The sequence below is a fragment of the Camellia sinensis genome, chromosome 5, assembly GCF_055761805.1.
Source record: "Camellia sinensis isolate YWXY chromosome 5, ASM5576180v1, whole genome shotgun sequence".
Taxonomy (NCBI): Eukaryota; Viridiplantae; Streptophyta; class Magnoliopsida; order Ericales; family Theaceae; genus Camellia; species Camellia sinensis.
The window spans coordinates 131,620,186-131,644,605 of record NC_138965.1 but is presented as its reverse complement, the minus strand read 5'-3'; the positions used below and the strand labels follow the sequence as shown (position 1 = coordinate 131,644,605).

Here is a 24,420-nt window from a genome sequence, read left to right as displayed (position 1 = left end):
TTAGATTCAATCGGAGCCCAATCAGAAAACCCAAAACTTAATATGTCTAGAGAAATTATCACCAAGTGGTTTTAATTGAATTCTATTGAATAGACCCGTGAAAAAGTCAACAAATTAGGCCGAGAAAGACCCACTGGACTTATATCTCTAGAGAAAGTCCAACAAGCCCATCCGAGGAGGCCCAAATCATATAGGCGTCCGAGAAGGTTGATCATTGTTTTTAGAAAAGATGAAACCCTTGAAGGAGATCCATTCTCCAAGGTATTTGCTTAGTTTCAAAAGGGTTCGGAACCACGAACTTAGAGACTTATTTGAACTCAGACTCAAAAGGATTTAGATCCATGAACCTAGAGATCCGAAGCGTTTAGCTTCGAACGGATTCAGACGCAATCTAAAAGTCACTCTGTTACTTAGTCCCAAAACACTTGCGAGCTCGGAGCTTTCCGGGATCTACACGCTGGAACCATGGGTGTGACGGAGTTCGAACAAAGGGCTCGATCCCGAGGACAATGAGTGGAAATAAATTCACTCTTCGATTAAATTAGCCTATACCCGAGTCGATGTGGCACGATCTATGAGGTCCTTGAGACTCGGTAATATATGCAACATGACGTTCTCTTGAACAACCCCTGACCTTTCTATGGTAGGGCATCCTCTGGGACTACCCCCGACCTTTTGGAATGATTGGGAATCATTGGTTAGGCGTGGTTAAGAAGAAGGGTTTGTCGAGAAGTTGATCTCATCTTTGAGATTTTTCTCATCTTCGGAGAAGTCACCTTATCAGACAAAGTGATTTGAGAGAATATTTCCTATGTACCTTGCACATGAGCTCCATTCTACATCTTAAGATGCCTATAAATAGCACTCACCCATAGCTTCAGAAGGGGATGGATTTTGAGAGAGACAATTTTTTGGAAGAGAACTAATTTCGCTTATTGATTATCTACTTTGAGAGTGAAAGTGAGAGATGGACATGAGAGCCTTGTCATTTTTTTCTCTCTAAGTACTTTACCTTCTTTTTCACCCAATCTCTTATTTCCATCATCTATTTACTATTATGTTTTTAGTTACAACCGTTGAAGAATCTAAACCTCTTATTATTTCTAGAAAATTCGAAATTTTTGACAACCTTCAAATTCTCTGAGGATATCCCCAAACCCTCACATACAGTTGCAATTAAAAGATTAGAGAACGAAGTAAAATTCAAATGAAAGTTAAATAGTAAAAGCATAATTTATCCACAATATATATTTAAAAACAATAATTTGTGCTCTAAATAATTGGTAACTTTGCTTGAAGTCTAGTAAAAGACGTAACAAACACTGAAGAGTGATTGACATCTACTTTGAACCAAGACCCTCCGTTTTTGGTTGGCTACAAGTTTTCAAACTTTAAAAAAGAGAGGTTGAAAAAGACTGTAAACAGATTGATAGTTTTAAGGTACCATCAAGATCTGATAGAATGTTTTAATATAGTCTTTTAATACAGCCATTTTTACTCCACCCCATCCCAAGAAACAAACAAAGAGCAAATAATTATCTATAGGACTATAATTTCAAGAAACAAACAAAGAGTGAATAATTATATATAGGACTATAATACAACAACAACAGGATGCTAGTTCAAAGCTATCACTTAAATCCAAGATGCTGAAGTAAATAATAAAAAAAATATAATAAAACTCATATGTAAGATTATATTTTGTCTTTTTCATTAGTGTAGAGATTAAAATGATAAAATTAAAACGTTGAAAATAAATGTATCACGAAATGCATACTTTAAGAGTCATTGGTTTATTTTATTATTATTCCATTAATCAAAATTGACAATTTAAAAATTTAAAGAAACAAAGTAAGATGAAATGCATATTTTAGGAATTATAATTGTACTTTATCCAAAAAGAATACTAATAAATGTATCAGTGTATGCATGCGAAACCACTAATTTGAAGAGGAAAGTTTCTTAAATTACAGACAAGGCCATCATAATCACATGCACTAACATTTATATACACAAAAACCAACTCAGCAGCCAGAGTTTCCATGTGGAATAAAAGAAGAGTTAGTAACGCATTCTTGTCTTAACAACTGAGAAATGCTACACTTTGAAAGTTAGTTCTTGTATCAACTTATGGAGTACGGACACTTTAAAATAGACATTGTAATAGTGTTGAAAACACAGGAATACGTCGAAAATATGTTTATGTTAGACACAAGAATATGTCGAGAATGCAAATAGAACACGCCAAATGACATATCTCTTTAATCTTATTATTTTTTTTAAAAGAGACACGTCGAGAACAAAGTAAGAACATACCAAATGGAGTATCCCTTTAATTTTTTTATTTTTATTTTTATTTTTTTACATGAGACGTGTGCTTAAAATGGATAATCTATTAATTTACTTAAATGTAGTGATTTACATATATATATATATATATATTGAATTAATTTTTATTAATTTGATTATTTGATAGCATAATATTAATGTACATGGGAAAAATATATATTAAAAATAATAATAATTTGCCATGTCTACCGCCATATCCATATCTCTATTAAAATCACCATATCTCGTGTCCAAATCTGTAGGTATCAACTACCAAAATTTCTCAGCAGAGATTATAATTACAGAGAGAAATTTCTCAGCAAAGCAATCTCAATCCAAGGAAAAGATCTTCCTAACAACATTATGGGCCTTGCATCACAAAATTTCAAAAGCTGACTTGTAGGTTTGAACCACCTTGTCCCATACTAAGATAGAGCATTCATATCAAGAACACGGAAAACAATACAAACCCAATTTTTTTGAGAAAAACGTGTACAGAATGCAATTTTGGCATTACTACATTCATCCTAGATTGTTGTGCTGGCAGTACTGCATTCTGAACACTTTTTTGTGAAATTTGTGTTTGTAGCGCTACTGTAAGAACATCAGCTCTCACTTGAGTGTTCAGAATAATTGTCAATACAAACACAAATTTTTTCCAAAGACTTGTCTAAAATGTAGTGTTGGCGCCATTACATTTTGCATTCTGGACACTTCTATGTGAAATTTTGTGTTTGTAGCACTTTATGAGAACATCATCTCCAACTTAAGCATTCAGAATAATTATCAATACAAACACAAAAATTTCTAGATAAGTATCCAGAATGCATCATTGGCTTCATTCTGGACACTTTTATGTGAAAATTTGTTTGTGGCACTACTGTAAGAACATCAGCTCCAACTTACGCATTCAATTTAGTTATCAAAATTTATTTAGTTCTCTCTACATATCTGCTTAATTTTGAACAGACCTACAGAACATCACCAACTATACACAAGATTTTCTCTGTTCTCAGATGTGCTCAGTCGGATTTGCATCAAAAAAAATATAAAACCAAATACCAACTAAAAGAAGCACAAAGCCAATATTATCTTACCAAATCAACAGATAACGCACGCGCTCGGATTCTCTTCCATGCTATGATTAGCATAGCGATATGTGCTCAGAGGAGGATAATAAGTGCTCGGTGGAGGAGGATAATAATATGGCCTGTATGGCATGATTCCAACCACCGGTGCTAGTTCCTTCTTCTCCTCTTCCTTCTTGGGCTCTTCTTTTTTCGCTTCCTCTTCTTTCTTTGGTTCCTCTTTCTTGGGTTCTTCTTTCTTGGGTTCCTCCTTCTTGGGTTCCTCCTTCTTTGGCTCCTCTTTCTTAGGTTCTTCCTTCTTCGCCTCCTCTTTCTTCTCAGGCTCTTTCGCCGGTCCTACAAGGATAATATCAGCTGCCCAAAATTTGCGCAATTTGCCCACTAGTTTTACAGGATCCACCGTTCCAACCACTGTCAATTTCTTGCCTTTCATGTCCATGGAGATAGAATCAATTCCTACGCAATCACAATACAAATCCACAATTCATCCAATTCTTTCTTTTACCCCCTTTTTTTTTTCCCTTTTTAAAAGTCCCTTAACCCTTCCCTCCCTTTTAGATATCATGCAAGCACTTTTTATGCCTTGCCATAATGCCTCTGAAGGCAAACTTCTACCAAAAATCTGCTTTGAATCTTTTAACAGAAATTACCTCAAAAAATGCCACTAATTTTTATTACTTTTTTCATGTCATCATATAAAGAAATGCTATCTACTCAGAAAAGTGCCAAGAATATGAAATGTGTACATTATATTCATTCTAGGTGTAGCTCACACCACACAAAGTTTAATACACATTTCAAATTCTTGGCACTTTTTTGGGTACGCAACATTGTTGCACCACCTTGATGGCAACTAGCAAAATTACGGTCATTTTACATTCAAGTTTACCATATATCTCGCTTAAAAAAAAAAAAAAACAATCTCAACATCTAAAAGTTTACTTAACTATTCTGGTTGAGTTTTCCAAAATGATTTTACATGCACAGGATACTCTCTTTTTTTAATAGCTGTCCCAATTGAATTCTGTGGAAACAATGAATAAAAGCCTCAATAAAGAAATGCTAAGTATCATGAAAAACCTTTCATGAAAATAATCATGAAAGCTTTGTGACCCTTAGATTACACTTAGAATAAAGCACCATACACTAATCAAGGTAATCCAAGGATCATAAATCTTTCATGACCATTTTCATGAAAAAAATTTCATGATCGCTAACTTTTCTCATAAAGAAATCCCCTTTACAGTATTTTTTAGCATTCTTCCCAAAATCCCAAAACAAGAGCAAATATAATCAATTCCATGGATTATTATTATTAATTTTAAATCAAGGAAAACAAAGACATTCTTCTTCTACTTCTGTTTTTTTTTTTTTAAAGCTGTGTTTGGATTCGTAGGAATTTATGAACGAAAAAATATAATAAATAAATAAATAAAAAGTGAAAAAATAGGGGTAAATATATTAGAACAGTCAAATTGGGTAAATTTGAAACACCATATTTGTTACCAGCAAGGGTAGTGACCATCTTCAAGGCCTTCCTCTTGTCTTTGTCATCATGTAAATCCAATTTCAAGACAAGCTTCTGCAAGAACAAGTCAAGAACAAAAGATCTCTATCACAACCAACCAATCTTCTCAACTAGGCAAAGAAAACTCCTCTTTTTTTCTTTTTTTTTTTCCCAACCACCCAAATTGGAACAACATAAATCAAAACCAAAAGAGTTAACAAAGCTTTATCAATTGAAAGATTCACAGAATTGAATCAAATACCATTCAATATATCATCAATGAACATTTAAAAATTAAAAATAAAATTAATAAAAAGTGACAGAAGTTCTAATACTAAAAATCCCGTCTTTTTTTTATCTTTTTTTTTTTTTTTTTTTGGGTTTAAATCCAAAAAGTTCAGAGACAAAAAAATGGATATCAATTGGAATCAGAGAATCAATAGTAGAAAGTACTAGAAATTCTAATACTAATAAATCAACACATATTTTTTTAATCCACAAAGTTCAAGAGGCAAAAAGTGGATATCAATTTAAATCAGAGAATCAACTAGATTCACAGAAATTAATCAATAATCAAACCCCATTCAACATCTCATATATGAACATCAAAAGGTAATAGAAAGTACCAGAAAATTCAAATACTAAAAACCCATTAAAAAAAAATTTAATCCAAGACAAAAAGTGAATTCCAAATGCTCCCCAAAAGACCCATTATACGATTTAAAGAATCTCATCTTAAATCCTTAGGGAAAAAAAAGAAAAGAAAAAGAAGGCAATAACCCTCGTGAAGAATCAGAACAAAATATAAGAATCAAATTGAGGAATAATCTGAATTCGAATCGAAGCATCAAACCTTCATTTGGGTGGATGTGAGTGAGAGCTTAAAATGCAATTTGGGATCAGAACTAGAGAGATGAGAAATCAAGAATGTTGAATGTTGAGAAGAAACTCTAGAGAGAGAGAGAGAGAGAGAGGATGAAATCGAATAATTCTTTTGTTGAAAAAGATGGTGAGGTTGGGGCAGGGACGGAAGTAGAACCAAAGAAATCCGAATGACAACAAGAAATGCAGCGTAAGAGAGAGAAAAAGTAGAGTGAGAGTGACAGGACTGGAGAGAGAGAGTGAGAGAATCAGTGCACGTTTCAACTAGAAATGTGACCCAAGTGGTGGAGGCTTTTTTTTTCAGGCCCGCAGTCTATTGGAAGACGAGGTGGTGAAACAAATATTGCTCGCGTGACTTGCACGTGCACCCCATTTAGTGTAAAGTTAAGTTTGGAATCAATCTAAAAAATCGATTTTGCTTTTTCTTATTATTATTTTTTTTAATGACTAAATTAATAAAATATCTCTCTTTAACTTCGTAGGTATAGTAGGACAGATTTAAAATCTTTTTATTTATTAACTAAAATTCCCCAATGAAATTTCTCTTAAAATCAGATAAATTTCTCAAAGTCGGGTTGAAATTTCTTTAAGTTGAATTTTTTTTTATAAAAATGTTGAAAAATCGCAACTATTATAAAAATATTATATATCATTTATCTTATAAAATTTTAATATTTTAAAAAATTCTTCTTTTTGAATTTGTGTTAATTTTTTTTTTCAACTCTATCTAATACAAAATGATTTAAAAAATAATTTTTTTAGAAAATATATATATATATATATATATACTAAAGAAACAAATAAAAATTTTAAAAAACATTTTTTTAGTAGACTTTTTCTTATTTTGTGCATCTGGTGAAATATAACATAAAAATATGAAGGTCATGTTTCTTTTGTTTTTTAAAAAATAATTTTTTAAAATATATATATATATACTAAAGACACAAATAAAAATATAAAACCTTTTTTTAGTAGACTTTTCCTTTTTTTTTTTTTTTTTTTTTTTGTACATCTAGTGAAATAGAACATAAAAATACGACGGCCAACGGCTCTTTTTTTTTTTTTTTTTTTTTTTTTTTTTTTTTTTTTTTTTTTTAATCGGTCCAACGAACTGTTTTGAAGGTACAAAATTTAACTTAGAAATCTTATTACAAAGAAAAAAAATTCAAAATTAAAATAGTAAATTGAGTTCAGACCAAGTTTAACCCAGCTGATGCCAGCTGCTTTTTTTTTTTAACAATAATAGTAGGTAATCCAAAAATTCATATCTCGAATGAGTCGAAATACCCAAAATGAAACGACGTCATTTTGAGTGTAAAACGATACCGTTTTGACACATTCAAACCATTTGAGCTACACAAATTCGGGCTATCAAACATTTTTCTTGACGGCTACTTTGAAGACACAAAACTTAACTTATAAATTATATATTCAAAATCAAATATTATAGTAAATCGAGTTCAAACTGAGTCTAACCTAGCCGATGCCAACGACGATATTGTTTTTTTTTTTTTTCTTTTTTTAATCGATCCAACGGCTATTTTGAAGGCACTACAAATCTTGTTAGAAAGAAAAAAAATTCAAAATCAAAATATATAACAAATTGAGTACAACTTAATCTAACTCAGTCCATGCCGATAGCTATTTTGAAAACACAAAACTTAACGCACAAATCTTATTACAAAAAAAAATAAATTTAAAGTCAAAATTTTTATCTACTTTCAACCAATGGCACAATTTAATTCTTTTAATTTATGTATATTACCTTAATAAGAGCTGTATTAGTCCTTAACAGAGAAATTTTTTAAATATTTTAAAATATCATGTGATATTATTTACTACTAATATATCAACAGTATAAAAGCAAGTTATTAATTATTCACTTATGACAATTATTTGAAACTCATTATTTCATTAATTTATTTATAAGACAATATTTTTTATATCTTCCACTAAGAAGTATGGATACTTTTAAGAATGTGGCATATCCATGTTATGTTCGTGTTGTTAGATATTTTTGATATGTGTCTACCACACCTCAAAACATATTCTATTTTTTAAAAAAACTTTTAGATCCGAACACTTAGAGGGCACAAATATCCATTACTTTAACACACATGTGCACCAATTAAAAACATATAAAACTAATTATAAGTTTTGAACTAAATAACTTAGGATACAATAATAAAAGAAAAATAATATAAACTTATCAAATAAGTGTTATATATTATTTTTGAATGATCTATTTATACATATAACATATAATAAATATGTAAAATTATATATTTTATGCATATCTCTTATTCGTCATATTTTATAATTTTAAAAATTAATGTATTAATGTGTTTATATTATATTTATATTGTGTTATCTGTCGGTGTTTGTGTTCCTTAACTCTCATAATAGGTGACGATCATTACAAGTCAATAATATAGGTAAAAATCAATTTCACCAAGTAGATAGTCACCGCTATCTTGTCCTACAGCTATGAATTTATCAAATTTAATTATGTAATCCTTGACAAAATGAATAAGGAAAAAAAATTATGAGTTCATTGGGTTGTGAGGTGATTTTTTGATATTTTTTGAGGTTAAAAAAATTTGTTTGAAATAGATTTTTTGACTTGTTTGGTTTTTATGAGAGAAAAAATAAAATAATTATGCGTTTGATGTGATATTTTGTCCTATTTGACTAAAATAGCAAATTTTGTCTTATATAGCTATTTTAGCCCAAATTGTCTTTCCTATTTTAGTTTTTGACTATTTTAATAAGTTAAAATTCTTGTGTTTGGGAAGATAGTTGGATTTTTTTTATAATTAGATGTGATGTTTGTGAGAAAAAAAAATAAAATAATTATGAATTTGATGTGATATTTTATCTTATTAACCATTTTAATTTATTTTATCTTTTTATAAATTTTAATCTAAAAAGCCAACTTTTAACCTTTCCCAAACAAGGCCAACGTATAGTCAATTTCAATTAATTGAGGCGCAAACGTAAGTTGAATTGATCTTATAACTAATTGCAATTGTGAACCACTAATATATGCTTCAAATAAAAGTTCTATATAAAAAATTATTGATTTATATATAACACCATATTTATGCCTTTTCTTTTGGGGAGCAATTCAGTGTAAAAGTACCCAAAAAAAAATTTTAAAAAAAAAATTACACATCAATTGAAAATTTTATAAATTTAATAATTAAAATTCTAAAATTTCCCATTTATCTATATGTAGAAAGACTGTATTTTTCCTTTTTTTTTTTGCCCCAATTGATTACTTCAATCAAAACCGTACTCAACTTTTGCATTTTTCACTCGACTTTTTATTTTAATAATTTAATTTAAGTAAATTACAAAATAGACGCTATAGTTTGAATCTAATCTTTTCACTTTTTTGTGTGAATAATTTAGTCCATTGATTTTGGATTTATGTCACTAAAATCTACTTGTCAAACATTATAAAAATATTTAACTAATTGAACTAGTTTAGTTACTCGTTAATTACACTTGTACACTTCTATTTAGAAAGTCATGAATCAAGTGCCATATATTTTGTATATTTATTAAAAGAGGTCCATATAATTTATTTTTTTAAATATTATGTTTGAATTTTTAAATTTTAAAAGAAAAAGATGATCAGATTTGTAAAATATAAATAAATTTTGTTTCATTCATTTCCCCCATAAATTTATCTCCAAATTTAAATTCAAAAATAATTAAAAGTCAGTAACTAAAGTGTCATTTTAATAACGTTGTTAGTTCCTTATTTTTAATTTTAAAAATAAAAAACAATAAACAAGTTTTTTGCGTTTTTTTGTTTAAAAATAAAAAAAAAAACTTTGCTTAGTATACACAAATGTATAAAAAAAATAAAAATATGTTTAATGATTTTATAGAATATAAATGGAAGCCAATAGTAGAGAGATTAGATTTTATGATCCATCATGGCTATTTATTTATTTATTATCAGTCTAACAGCTATTTTGAAGGCACAAAACTTAACGCACTACTACAAAGAAAAAATTTAAAATCATTTTTTTTTTCTACTTTCAACCAATGGCACAATTTAATACTTTTAATTTATGTATATTACCTTAATAAGAGTTGTATTAGTCCTCAACAGAGAAGTTTTTTAAATACGTTGAAATATCATGTCGTATTATTTACTCCTAAACATATTGGCAATATAAAAGTAAGTTATTAATTATTTACTTATGACAATTATTTAAAACTCATTATTTCATTATTTGATTTATAAGACAATGTTTTTTTTATGTCTCTCACTAAGAAGTATAAACATTTCTAAGAATGTAGCATATTTATGTCATGCCCATGTCAAATAACGACACTTACTAAACTCTTCTCGACACATATATGACACTCAACAGTGTTCATGACCTAAAATAACGTCTATATTTAAAGTTTTTTAGTTCATATTTTTTGTGGCTAGCCATCATCTCTTGCCCCTATTTTCAGCAACTGGAAGTCATCTTTCATCATTCTTTTTGGTGGTCAACCATCATCTCCAATTCCCTCTATCACTTATTTTAAAAATAAGTTTTTAAAATATGTATAAAAAAATAAAAAGATGATATGAACCAAATAAACCAACAAGTCAATAAGCAACTTATTATTTTAAATATTTGTTTAAAGACAAAGGTCTCTTTAAAAAGTGTCAAAAGAAAAAAAAAGTCAACTTATTAGTTTATTTGAGTAACCACCTTCTATTTTTTATACGTTTTTTTTTTTTTTTGTAATAAATAACAAAAACTAACTTTTTTTAACACTTTTCAAAACAACCCAAATTCATTTACAATTGGATTTTATTAGCAAGTCTAATTCAAACAATTATTAAAACAACCTAAACCATTTAACAAGCTTCCCCAATATATATATGTATGAATAGTTTATATAGCTGGTTAAGTGGGTAGATTTTATATTTGAATTTTTTTTTAAAGCTGTCAAATTTGAGATAACACCACTACAGGAAAACATAGCAAAAAACACGGAGCTTTTAGCGACGCCGTGCCCCCGTCGCAAAAAACGGTTTTTTGCGACGGTAACTTCACCCATCGCAAATAATAGCCTTTAGTGACGGCACTTACCCGTCGGCAATGAAACTAAGCGGTGGGGTCGGAAATGCGGAAGTATTAGCGACGGTAAATAAAACCGTCGCAAAACACCTTTTTTTTTAGACGGCACATCTCATTTGCGACGGAAATTTGCCGTCGCAAAAAAGGATTAATTCAAACGGCGCCGTTTTACGACCTACTGCCTTCTATTTACGACGGTCTACAGCATACCGTCGCAAAAAGTCAAAATAAAAAAATCACCCCTCTTCTTTTTCCTGTTGCCGCTCGATCCTTCCTCCCCAAATCCCTAACTTCACCCCCAAATTTCTCAAACGGGCTACGAGCAAGACAGCGGTGGTGCGGCGAGCAAGCCGGCGGTGGTGCGGCAGCGACGGCGACAAGTAGTGGTGCTCCGGCGACGACTCTCTCTCGCTCTGCGTATGCTCTCTCTCTCTCTCTCTCTCTCTTGGTCTCTGTATATATATATATATATAGATGAATGTCTATATAGAGATGAATGTCTATATATATAAATCTGTATATATATGCAATGTATATAAATCTATATATATATATATATATAAATCTGAAATCTGTCTATATATATATATAAATCTGTTTATCTGAAATCTGTCTATATATATATATAAATCTGTCTATATATGTATAAATCAGTTAATCTTAATCTGAAATCTGTTTATTGTATTTAAATCTTAATTTTTTTTTATAAATTTGTTTATTGTATTTAAAATAATCTTAAATAACTGTTTATTGGTTTATTGGTTTATATATATCTGTTTATTATGGTTTATAAATCTGTTTATAAATCTATTTTATTGGTTTATAAATCTGTTTATTATATATAAAATAATCTTAAATAATTAGATTTCAGAGATGTCTATATATATCTGTTTATTGGTTTATTTAAAATACAACAAACAGATTTCAGAGATGTCTATATAAATCTGTCTATATATACAATAATCTTAAAATTCAGTACCATAATAAATCTGTTTATTATGATAGAATTTCTTTTCTTTTTTTGTATTTTTGATATCAAACACATGTAATGGTTCGATTACAAATTTAAATTGCAAATGTTTAAATAAGTCATAAAAATATTTAAGAGAAAATAAAAAAAATACAAAAAAAAAAAAGGATTTTAACCCTTATAATAAAATAAATCTTAAATTTTTAATTTAATTAATTTAAACCTTAAATAGGAATTTTAGACATTTCGTTAATTTGCCAAATAGGATGTCGAGTGAATATTTATGTGTAGGTATTATATTTAGAGTTACTTTGGTGAGATATTCTTGTGGATGTGTACAGATGATGGATAAGAGTTGGATTGATTTGCCAAATAGGATGTCGAGTGAATACATTAATGGGATTGATGAATTCCTTGTGTTTGCCTACACCAATAGGGTTGAAGGTTCGATGATCAGTTGTCCGTGTAGGAAGTGTAAGAATCGATATTATTTTGTACGAGATGGTGTACGGGAGCATCTGATTTTGAATGGTTTTTTTAAAAAATACAAACATTGGATTAATCATGGGGAATCTTACATATCTCTGCATAGTAATCGAGAGAATGAAACATTAGCTAATTTAGACATTGGAGATGATATGATTGGAATGATACAAGGGGCTATGGGAAATCCACATGCCGGTACAAGTGTTGAGGGTGATGAACCATAGGGGCCTGATCCCCGTGCATCTGAACCCCAGCTCGGTCCAAATGCAGAGACTGCAAAGTATTTCAAACTTCTTCAAGATGCACAAAGTGAATTGTATCCGGGTTGTCAGAAGTTCACATCTTTGTCATTCATTGTTCGACTTCTACATTTGAAGGTGCTTAATCAGTGGACGGACAAGTCTGTTGACATGTTGCTTGAGTTATTGAATGAGGCGTTTTCGTTGGGTGTGAAACTCCCAGACTCATATTATAAAGCTCAAAAGGTCACAACAGATTTGGGCTTCACGTATGAGACGTGGGATGCATGTCCCAACAGTTGCATGTTGTTTCGAAACGAGGATGCCAATCTTGATAAATGTGTCATATGCAACAGTTCTAGATGGAAATCAAATGGTGATGGTGGTTCAAATGGTCCTAACACAGGTGGCAAACAAATAGCTGCAAAACAGATGAGGTATTTTCCTTTAAAGTCAAAGTTGCAGAGGTTGTTTATGTCATCCAAGACGGCCAAGTTAATGAGATGGCATGCAGAGGAACGAACTGATGATGGTGTCTTCAGGCATCCTGCTGACTCCCTTGCATGGAAAGATTTTGACCGTCGGAATATTGACTTTAGTAATGATTGCCGAAGTATAAGGCTTGGCTTAGCGTCTGATGGTTTTAACCCATTCAGGACGATGAACATAGTTCATAGCACTTGGCCTGTTGTGCTCATTCCATACAACTTGCCGCCATGGATGTGCATGAAGCAACCATTTCTAATTTTATCCGTGCTTATTGACGGCCCGAAAGGACCTGGTGACAAGATTGATGTTTATATGCAACCGTTGATTGAGGAGTTGAAAGAACTATGGAATGAGGGTGTGTCAACATTTGATGCATCAACAAATCAAATGTTTCAAATGCATGCAGCTTTACTGTGGACAATTAGTGATTTTCCTGCATACGCAAACTTGTCAGGATGGAGCACTAAAGGAGAATATGCATGTCCTTGTTGCAATAAGGAAACTACATCGTGTTGGTTGAAGCATAGTAGGAAACAATCATACTTGGGTCATCGCAGATTTTTACCTACTGGCCATAAATTCCGGAAGGATAAAGTATCATTTGATGGTAGTCGGGAAGTCAGACTCAAACCAAAATTGTTGTCTGGAACTGAGATGTTGCTACAATTAGAATCTGAGGGTATTTTAACCCAATACAATAGGGATGACCTTAAGGAGAGGCATAGGAGACAGGTAGAGAAGGAGAAAGCTGGACATCGCACCCATAGTTGGAAGAAAAAGAGTATCTTTTATGAATTGCCATATTGGGAGCACAATCTAATAAGACACAACCTCGATGTGATGCATATAGAGAAGAATGTTTGTGACAATGTGTTGTGGACAATATTAGGGGTTGCAGGAAAATCGAAGGATGGTGTTAATGCTCGGCGTGATTTACAAGATATGAATATTAGAAAACCCCTACATTTGCAGTTAAGAGGGTCGAATAAAGCCTATTTACCACCAGCACAATTCACGATGACCAAGGATGAGAAAGATTTGTTCTTGAAAGTGTTGAAGGAAGTAAGAGTTCCTGACGGGTATTCATCCAATATATCACGTCGTGTGCGCTTACATGATAGAAGCATTGAGGGTCTTAAGAGCCACGATAGTCATATTCTGATGCAACAACTTATTCCATTGGCTATTCGCAGATTGTTACCGAAGAATGTAATTGAACCCTTGATTGAATTGAGCAATTTCTTTAGACAATTGTGTTCGAAAGTGAATCGTGCGACAGATTTGAAATATATTAAAGATCGTATCACTGTAACACTTTGTCATCTAGAGAAAATATTTCCTCCGAGTTTTTTTGATATAATGGAGCACTTGCCTATACATCTAGCTGATGAAGCGTTATTGGGTGGAGCGATTCAGTTTCGATGGATGTATCTAATTGAGAGGTATCTTCTTACTTTGAAGCAATACGTGCGTAATAGAGCTCGTCCTGAAGGATCAATTGCTAAAGGATATCTTATGGAAGAATGCATGAATTTTTGTGCACAATATCTCAGTGATGTGGAAACCAAATCTAGTCGACCCGTGAGGAACTATAGTGGTGCTGATAATTTGGGTCATGCTACTGGTGAAAACACAAGCTTTTATCTTGATAATACTTCTTGGGTACAAGCTCATCGGTACATCTTATGCAATACAAGCGCGGTTCAACCATTCATAAAGTAGGTTAAGTCACTCACTCAATATTTTATTATGTTTTATTGAATTTTCAACTAAAATTTTTGTATGGCTAAAATTTCAATCTACACAGCAAACACCTTGAAGTACTTAAGCTCAAAATGCCTCGTGTCGACGATCATCAACTTCGGCGTGAACATTTTGAAACTTTTCACATTTGGTTCAAGGAACATGTATGTATTTAACTCTATAGATTCTAGTTACTTAAGTCGATCTACATTTTAAATTTTACATTTCGTGTTAAATAGGTCCAAACTTTGCGAAGGACTACTGATGTCATACTTTCTGAAGAGATTATTCTATTGGCAAATGGTCCTCATAACCTGGCAAGGAGGTTCAACGGGTATATACTGAATGGGTTTCGGTATCGAGTAAAGGCCATGGATGATCGTCGAGCCACACAAAATTGTGGTGTAGCTTTGAAGGCAGATACCATAAGTTATGCTAGTCGAAAAGACAAGAATCCTCGTCTGGGGTCTGTGTACTATTATGGACAATTGACAGATATTGTTGAGATTCGATATTCCAATGAGAAGAAACATGCGTTGTTTAAGTGTGATTGGATTGACAACATTCACGGAAAGAAAGAAGATGTCTTCAATTTCACGTTGGTGAACTTCAATCATTTGTTGTACCGAGATGATCGAATTACCAATGAACCTTTCATCTTGGCGTCCCAAGCAGAGCAAGTTTGGTATGTTGCAGACCCGTTACAACCAGACTGGCAAGTCGTGGTGAAGATGTCTCAAAGAGGTTTATTTGATATGAGTTCAACTGATCCACAAATCGAGCCATACATGAGCCAACAATTGGAAGAAAATATAATGCTTCGTGATAAAGAAGTTGGTTGGGTGAGGGAAGCCGCAGAAGGGGAAACAGTTGATGTTCAAATAGGCTGATATGTAATCAACATTAGTAATTCAATTAAGGCCAAGGTTGTAGTTAATCATCAATTTCTTAATTTACTTTGTCTTTGTAATTGTATTAGTTCAATTCATGTCATATTATAGTTGATGACAAACCATTGTCTATGTTTCTAATGTCAATTAATGTTATATTGCTTGCAGATTATTACGGGAAGGAAGAGGAAGCCTGATCATCCCCAGCGCATGATGTCTGATGTGCTACATAACAGGACATCAGTAGCACCACCATTAGAGGAGGCATCACATCGGCCAGCATCGGAGGGGCCATTAGTGCCACCACCATCTGAGGGGCCATTACCACCGTATCGACCACCATCAGTGGCACCACAGCAGCTACCATGTACTCAGCCTCCACGCCTACCATCGGTGCGTCCACCATCAATGGCACCATAGCAGCTATCATCATCAGCTTATGAGCCATCCGCAGGTATTTAAATTTGCTTTGATTTGCATGAAAATTATTTACACATACATTTATTTATGCTCATTATATATAACTTGTTTATTCTCATTGTATTTTGCAGACCCTTCGACTTCTTCACAGCCCACATCAGGTTTATTTGATATGATTTGTATTCACAATATTTAAATTTGCATTTGGTTGTTACCATTGCATATTGTTTATTATTATTGTATATCGCAGGTCATGTTAGTTCTTCATCAACCTCAACTAGGCGTGATAGAGGATGTGCCAAGGGCATTAAAGAGTGGGGTACTGGTAAAAAGTTGCACATACAATTTGATGGAAATTACTGCCCCATAGGGGATAATGTGGCCAAGTTAACTACTCAACTTGGCATTATTGTCCGGAATGGTAACATTGTTCCTCTTACTTTTGTTGACTGGAACAGTGTGCCTGATGATATTGTTGATGCTATCTGGAAGGATGTGAAGGTAAAAGTATATTTTTGTCCACAAATTCGAATTCCAAATTTGTGTTATACTTAGCCTTAAACTTTGTGTTTTATAGGACAATTTGAATATATGTCCAGAGGAGTACAAGCCAATCTGCATGAAAAACTGCAACAGCATATGGAAGGATCACAAGAACAAGCTTAAGGCTAAGTATTTCAAGCCTAGAAGCTCTGATCCTAATCTGAAGGATGATGTTCCTATGAACGTTGTGCCAAGCCAGTGGGAACAACTTGTGGAGTATTGGCGTACTTCCGATGCTGAGGTATACAATTACGTTATATTTATGATATGTAAACATACAAATCATATTTACATACTTACATTTGTTGAACTTGTTATAGAAAATTGCAAGTAGGAACGCTAAAAATCGGCGAGCTCACGGCATAGCTCATACCACAGGGCGTACTACTTTCTCTCAGATACAGCATGAGGTTTACATTTTATTGTTTTATTTTTGTATATAAATAAACATTGTATATTTGCAAATTATTTGGATTCTAATTTTCATATTTCTAAAAAAAATTTAGATGACCAGTAAGGGGGAGTCTACTGATAAGATGAATGTTTGGCTTATGACACGTAGAGTAGATGACCCAGAGGTTATCCAGACCTTGGTAGTTTCCAAACACCTTTGATTGTATTTAAAGTTTATTTTTTGTGTGTCAACCATCTTAATTTGGCGTATACTTGTGTGTCTTATTCAATACAGGATGAGTTTAATCGTCAACTCTCTATGCTACCTGAGGATGGTCGGACTTTGGAGGCTAGGAATGCCATTTTCCATGAGTTGATAGGTCATGACAGACATGGATATTGTCGCACATACGGGAGAATCGTGCCTCGGAGAGTGGTGTATAAGGATGGTGCTAGGCCATCACAGTCAACACCCCAACCATCGACTATTGATCAGATCACGCAGCAGGTTCGTGCTGAGCTAAGGGATGAGTTGAGGGAGGAGCTGCGAGCAGAGTTCTCTACACATTTGCATCAGATGAGAGCTGAGATGATGGCACTTGTGTCACAGGGGGCGAGTGTGGATCCCAACAGACAGGTTCCATATAAACATCAAAATTGTTTGATAGTTCAATTTTCACTCAAGATTATGTACGAAATTCGAATATGATTAACACATTATGCACTGACTAACATAGGTTCCTGATGCATCGAGTGGCCACCGGGCATTTAGGGAATCTGCAGAAGACGAGAATCCATATACACCACCACCAGAAGATCAGGTATAAAATGTATCTTTGCATTCTAAGCTAAAATGCATCTTTGCGTTCTTTGCTTGAATTCAAGGCGTTAACGCCCCAAAATCACCAAATGGTGTCGGTTTAGGACAAAACTTGGCACACACGCACGAGAGACTTGTGGGAGAAGACAGGGCTCGAATCGGGTTCCCGGTTTGGGAGTTAGAGTCGGATTTCACTTTAGGCAAACTACTTCTTTAAGAAACTTCTTTTCGAGGCGTTAACGCCCCAAAATCACCAAACGGCGTCGGTTTAGCACGAAACTTGGCACACACGACCGCCTAGGCACGAGAGACTTGTGGGAGAAGACGGGGCTCGAATCGGGTTCCCGGTTTGGGAGTTAGAGCCGGATTTCACTTTAGGCAAATTACTTCTTTAAGAAACTTGAATTCGAGGAGTTAACGCCCCAAAATCACCAAACTGCGTCGGTTTAGCACGAAACTTGGCACACACGACCGCCTAGGCACGAGAGACTTGTGGGAGAAGACGGGGCTCGAATCGGGTTCCCGTTTTGGGAGTTAGAGCCGGATTTCACTTTAGGCAAATTACTTCTTTAAGAAACTTGAATTCGATGAGTTAACGCCCCAAAATCACCAAACGGCGTCGGTTTAGCACGAAACTTGGCACACACGACCGCCTAGGCACGAGAGACTTGTGGGAGAAGACCGGGCTCGAATCGGGTTCCCAGTTTGGGAGTTAGAGCCGGATTTCACTTTAGGCAAACTACTTCCTTAATAAACTTGAATTCGAGGAGTTAACGCCCCAAAATCACCAAACGGCGTCGGTTTAGCACGAAACTTGGCACACACGACCGCCTAGGCACGAGAGACTTGTGGGAGAAGACGGGGCTCGAATCGGGTTCCCGGTTTGGGAGTTAGAGCCGGATTTCACTTTAGGCAAACTACTTCCTTAAGAAACTTGAATTCGAGGAGTTAACGCCCCAAAATCACTAAATGGCATCGGTTTAGCACGAAACTTGGCACACACGACCGCCTAGGCACGAGAGACTTGTGGGAGAAGACCGGGCTCGAATCGGGTTCCCGGTTTGGGAGTTAGAGCCGGATTTCACTTTAGGCAAACTACTTCCTTAAGAAACTTGAATTCGAGGAGTTAACGCCCCAAAATCACCAAACGGCGTCGGTTTAGCACGAAACTTGGCACACACGACCGCCTAGGCACGAGAGACTTATGGGAGAAGACGGGGCTCGAATCGGATTCCCGGTTTGGGTTAGAGCCGGATTTCACTTTAGGCAAACTACTTCCTTAAGAAACTTGAATTCGAGGAGTTAACGCCCCAAAATCACCAAACGGCGTCGGTTTAGCACGAAACTTGGTACACACGACCGCCTAGGCACGAGAGACTTGTGGGAGAAGACGGGGCCCGAATCGGGTTCCCGGTTTGGGAGTTAGAGTCGGATTTCACTTTAGGCAAACTACTTCTTTAAGAAACTTCTTTTCGAGGCGTTAACGCCCCAAAATCACCAAACGGCGTCAGTTTAGCACGAAACTTGGCACACACGACCTCCTAGGCACGAGAGACTTGTGGGAGAAGACCGGGCTCGAATCGGGTTCCCGGTTTGGGAGTTAGAGTCGGATTTCACTTTAGGCAAACTACTTTCTTTAAGAAACTTCTTTTCGAGGCATTAACGCCCCAAAATCACCAAACGTCGTCGGTTTAGCACGAAACGTGGCACACACGACCGCCTAGCCACGAGAGACTTGTGGGAGAAGACGGGGCTCGAATCGGGTTCCCGGTTTGGGAGTTAGAGCCGGATTTCACTTTAGGCAAATTACTTCTTTAAGAAACTTGAATTCGAGGAGTTAACGCCCCAAAATCACCAAACGGCGTCGGTTTAGCACGAAACTTGGCACACACGACCGCCTAGGCACGAGAGACTTGTGGGAGAAGACGGGGCCCGAATCGGGTTCCCGGTTTGGGAGTTAGAGTCGAATTTCACTTTAGGCAAACTACTTCTTTAAGAAACTTCTTTTCGAGGCGTTAACGCCCCAAAATCACCAAACGGCGTCGATTTAGCACGAAACTTGGCACACACGACCGCCTAGGCACGAGAGACTTGTGGGAGAAGACTGGGCTCGAATCGGGTTCCCGGTTTGGGAGTTAGAGTCGGATTTCACTTTAGGCAAACTACTTTCTTTAAGAAACTTCTTTTCGAGGCGTTAACGCCCCAAAATCACCAAACGTCGTCGGTTTAGCACGAAACTTGGCACACACGACCGCCTAGGCACGAGAGACTTGTGGGAGAAGACGGGGCTCGAATCGGGTTCCCGGTTTAGGAGTTAGAGCCGGATTTCACTTTAGGCAAATTACTTCTTTAAGAAACTTGAATTCGAGGAGTTAACGCCCCAAAATCACCAAACGGCGTCGGTTTAGTACGAAACTTGGCACACACGACCGCCTAGGCACGAGAGACTTGTGGGAGAAGACGGGGCTCGAATCGGGTTCCCGGTTTGGGAGTTAGAGCCGGATTTCACTTTAGGCAAACTACTTCCTTAAGAAACTTGAATTCGAGGAGTTAACGCCCCAAAATCACCAAACGGCGTCGGTTTAGCACGAAACTTGGCATACACGACCGCCTAGGCACGAGAGACTTGTGGGAGAAGACGGGGCTCGAATCGGGTTCTCGATTTGGGAGTTAGAGTCGGATTTCACTTTAGGCAAACTACTTCTTTAAGAAACTTTAATTCGAGGCGTTAACGCCCCAAAATCACCAAACGGCGTCGGTTTAGCACGAAACTTGGCACACACGACCGCCTAGGCACGAGAGACTTGTGGGAGAAGACGGGGCTCGAATCGGGTTCCCGGTTTGGGAGTTAGAGCCGGATTTCGGTCCAGTCAAAATTATTTACTAAACTATCTTTCTAATTATATAGTAGTCAATTTTTTTTTATATTTTTCTATAATTAAAATATTAACACCATTATATGGTTTTTAATTATTTTTATCTTGTTTTTTTCAGATATTTCCTGAGTAGCAGTTGGCTTCTTCTAGAATGCGGGCGTATCAAGATTATGACCATTTTTTGTTTTTGTAACCCACGAACGAATGAAGACGAAACTTTTGGTTTTGATTTTGATTTATGTTATTTAAATTTGTGAGCAACATTATGTATGTATTATGCGACGTTATGTAGTGGCATAATTTTTATTGTTATGAATTTTTATTTATGTATTGCTATGAATGAAACAATATTATTAATTTTCATTATTTGTCAATTTTTGTTTATGTATGTATTTATATTATTCTGTAATTTTTCAATTTTTTTATAGTTATTTTTTATCTAATACAGGTTATTTTAATTTTTTTAATAATTTTTCAGCAGGTCTTTTTTTTTTTTTTTTTGGGACGGGAGAAGAACCCGTCGCAAAAAACAATAATAGGCTTTTGCGACGGCACCAACACAGTCGCAAAAGCTGTCCAATTGGAATTTACAAGATACCTTTAGCGACGGTAACCGTTGCCGTCGCCAATACTTATAAGATGCCAGAGTTTTAGCGACGGTAATGTTGCCGTCTCAAAAACTCACTTTTAGCGACGGGAATTACGTGCCGTCGCGAAAACTGATTTTTTTTCCATTATTGGCGACAGGAAAAGTGCCGTCGCAAAAAACACACCTTACCGTCGCAGAAACTAATGGCGACGGTACTTACCGTCGCGAAAGCTCTTTTGCAACCCCGTTTGTCGCGACCCCCCATTACCGTCGCAAAAAGCCACATTACCGTCGCAAAAAGTATTAGCGACGGCTTCCGGGGCATTTGCGACGGCCTTTTACCGTCGCAAAAAACGAATTTTTTTGTAGTGCACGTAATCTTCACTATTTAATGTAAATTGAGTTTAAACTGAGTCTAACCCAACTCATGCAACGGCAAAAAAAATTTTTATCTGTACAACGATTGTTTTGAAGGTAAAAACTTAACTTAGAAATCTTATTACAAAGAAAAATTCAAAATAAAAATAGTAAATTGAGTTCAAACGGAGTCTAACCCAATCCGTGCCAATTGCTATTTCTTTTTTTATCAGTTTGACGGCTATTTTGAAAACACAAAACTTAACTTAGAAATTCAAAATCGATTTCAAAATCAAATTGTATAGCAAATCGAGTTCAAATTGAGTCTAACCCAGCTGATGCCAAAGACTATTTCTTCATTTTTTTTTTATCGGTCCAACGACTGTTTTGAAGGGCCGTAACTTACAAATCTTATTACTGTTAGCTTTTTGGCTTTCGAAAGTTATTATTGTCATTTTAAGCGTACCAACAAGGATCAATCAATCCTTACAGAATATTAATTGCCAACCAATTATCAGACGATTGTGTTTTAGTTCTTTCAGCCTCAATGAAGAGGATTTTTACTGGTGGCTTTGTTTAGAAGAATTAAGCAAACAACGATTAATATGAAGAATAATTGTAACATTTCATTAAGTAAAATGGAAGCCTTACAAAGATCCAAATCAACCTCGTAGAGGTTTACAGCAACAAACTACTTGAAACTACTCCTATGAACGAAGTGCAGTGCAGGAATTTGAAGTACAGAAATGTAAAGAACAAGAAATGTAAAAACTGAAAGGAAAAATAAAGTAGATAAAAACTGGTTCTTTGGATCTGAGTCCGGGGTTTCTTTCTGGGGCCTTCCCTGCTATTTATACTTCTCAATGACAACCATCGAAATGCATTTCTAACCGTCGAATCATCCCTCCATGATCGCTGATCATGTTGCCTTACAGTTAGCTCCACTATGCCTTATCTGCAGTTAGGCTTCCCTCCTGATTTTGAATTTAAATATAAGTAACCGTTGAAACCACGTCATTTTGCATCTCTTTGTTGATCCAGTGCTATGGAGATCCACAATAACCAATACTAACTGCCACTTGTGTGATTACGATTGAAGATTTGAATTGTCTTCCCGTATTGCCCTCATCCTGCCACGTGTCAAACTGTGATTGGCTTATACAAAATATATAGCCAACATTACCCCCCGCACTAATATACCTAATACTTGGTGATATTAGTGGATCAAGGTATTTTACCCACGTCTTAGAACGTGCATGGGCTTTGCATTTTTCAGAAATGCAACCATCGTTCATCAATGAAACATTTGCATTAAATTCTCTTCTAATCCTTGAACATCCCCACTATCTCAATATTCGAAAAGAATGATACATCTTTTCTAGCCAAGCTAATCTTTTCTTACATTGATCAAGCATACGAAAAGTTATTTGATGATGTTATTCGTCCTCGAAAGAACCTTCATGCATTGATTATCCACGTTTATCCTCCTCCATTTATACAAGTTATGGAAGCTTTCGCAAATCACTGACCTTCGAACCAAGAACCTACTACTTACGATTCTTTGGAACACAAATTTACAATCATGGATATCGGAAGCTCTTCTTCTGCAACAAAGCCTTCCGCATGGGATGAAGTTGCTGCTTCTTCTTCTTTTATGACCTCTGGTTAGGGAACTTGGCCTACCCTTACTCAACCTCAGACGAGGGAACGTATTCATCACCGATTCTCAGAATTCGATGACCCTCTTGAAATCCCTCCTTCCAAACGTAGTTCTGTAGTATATCCATATGTTCCTATTGACCATATACGCAGTCTTTAGAACAATCTGCTTTCAGCATGGTTGTTGGCTTTTTGGCTTTCGAAGGTTATTTTTGTAATTGCGAGCGTGCCAGCAAGGATCAATTAGTCCTTACAAAAAATTAATTGCCAATCAATTATCAGACGATTGTGTTTTAGTTCTTTCAGTCTCAATGAAGTGGACTTTTACTGGTGGCTTGAATTAGGAGAATTAAACAAGATAACAATTAAATGAAGAACAATTGAAGTATTTCATTAAAATGAAAAACTTACAATGATCCAAACTCAGCCTCGTAGAAGTTTACAGAGACAATCTACTACCTGAAACTACTCCTATGAACGAAGTGCAGTGCAGGAATTTAAAGTACAAGAATGTAAAGAACAGGAAATGTAAGACTGGAAATGTAAAACTGGAAAGGAAAATAAGTAGAATAAGACTGGTTTTTTGGATCTGAGTGTGGGGGCTTTTTCTGGCGCCTTCTCTGCTATTTATACTGCTCAAGGATGACCATCGAATAGCATTTCTAACAATCGAACTGCTCCTCCATGATCACTGATCATGTTGCCTCAAGATTAGCTCCATTACGCCATTACTTGCAGTTAGGCTTCCCTCCTAAATTTGAATTTGAAATGTGAGTAACTGTTGAAGTCACATCACCTTGCATCTCTTTGTTAATCCACTGCTACTCAGATCTCGCAATAACCAATACTAACTGCCACGTGTACGATCAGGATCGAAGACTTGAATAGTCTTCCTATATTATCCTTATTTTGCCACGCGTCAAATTGTAATTGGCTTGTACAAAATATGTAGCCAACATTACCCCCCGCACTAATATACCCAATACTTGGTGATATTAGTGAATCAAGGTCTTTTTCCCACGTCTTTAGAACGTGCATGGGTTTT

At 35.1% G+C, this 24,420-nt stretch overlaps 2 protein-coding genes and 1 long non-coding RNA gene across 4 annotated transcripts; 2 read left to right on the top strand and 1 right to left on the bottom strand.

Moving 5' to 3' along the window:
- Window positions 1–3,219: 3,219 nt before the first annotated feature.
- Window positions 3,220–6,262, bottom strand: LOC114261857 (uncharacterized). Of its 2 annotated transcripts, none has more exons than XM_028202167.2 (3): window positions 5,777–6,262; window positions 4,923–4,998; window positions 3,220–3,872 (listed from the first exon to the last, which is right to left on the bottom strand). In XM_028202167.2, exons 1-3 carry the CDS (start codon window positions 5,780–5,782, stop codon window positions 3,430–3,432), a joined length of 525 nt encoding a protein of 174 aa, XP_028057968.1. In that variant the 5' UTR covers window positions 5,783–6,262; the 3' UTR covers window positions 3,220–3,429. The 2 variants fall into 2 exon arrangements, with proteins under 2 accessions (XP_028057968.1, XP_082725931.1); XM_082869805.1 differs by having other exon boundaries at window positions 5,550–6,179.
- Window positions 6,263–14,461: 8,199 nt separating this feature from the next.
- On the top strand, window positions 14,462–15,885 carry LOC145790211 (uncharacterized). The gene is made up of 2 exons (XM_082868015.1): window positions 14,462–14,992; window positions 15,068–15,885. The coding sequence occupies exons 1-2, from the start codon at window positions 14,921–14,923 to the stop codon at window positions 15,716–15,718; spliced, it is 723 nt and encodes a 240-aa protein (XP_082724141.1). The 5' UTR covers window positions 14,462–14,920; the 3' UTR covers window positions 15,719–15,885.
- A 901-nt stretch (window positions 15,886–16,786) lies between these two features.
- LOC145790210 (uncharacterized) lies at window positions 16,787–17,275 on the top strand. The gene is made up of 3 exons (XR_014328875.1): window positions 16,787–16,922; window positions 17,002–17,091; window positions 17,188–17,275. It is a non-coding gene; the product is annotated as an uncharacterized LOC145790210 (long non-coding RNA).
- The last annotated feature ends 7,145 nt before the right edge of the window (window positions 17,276–24,420 follow it).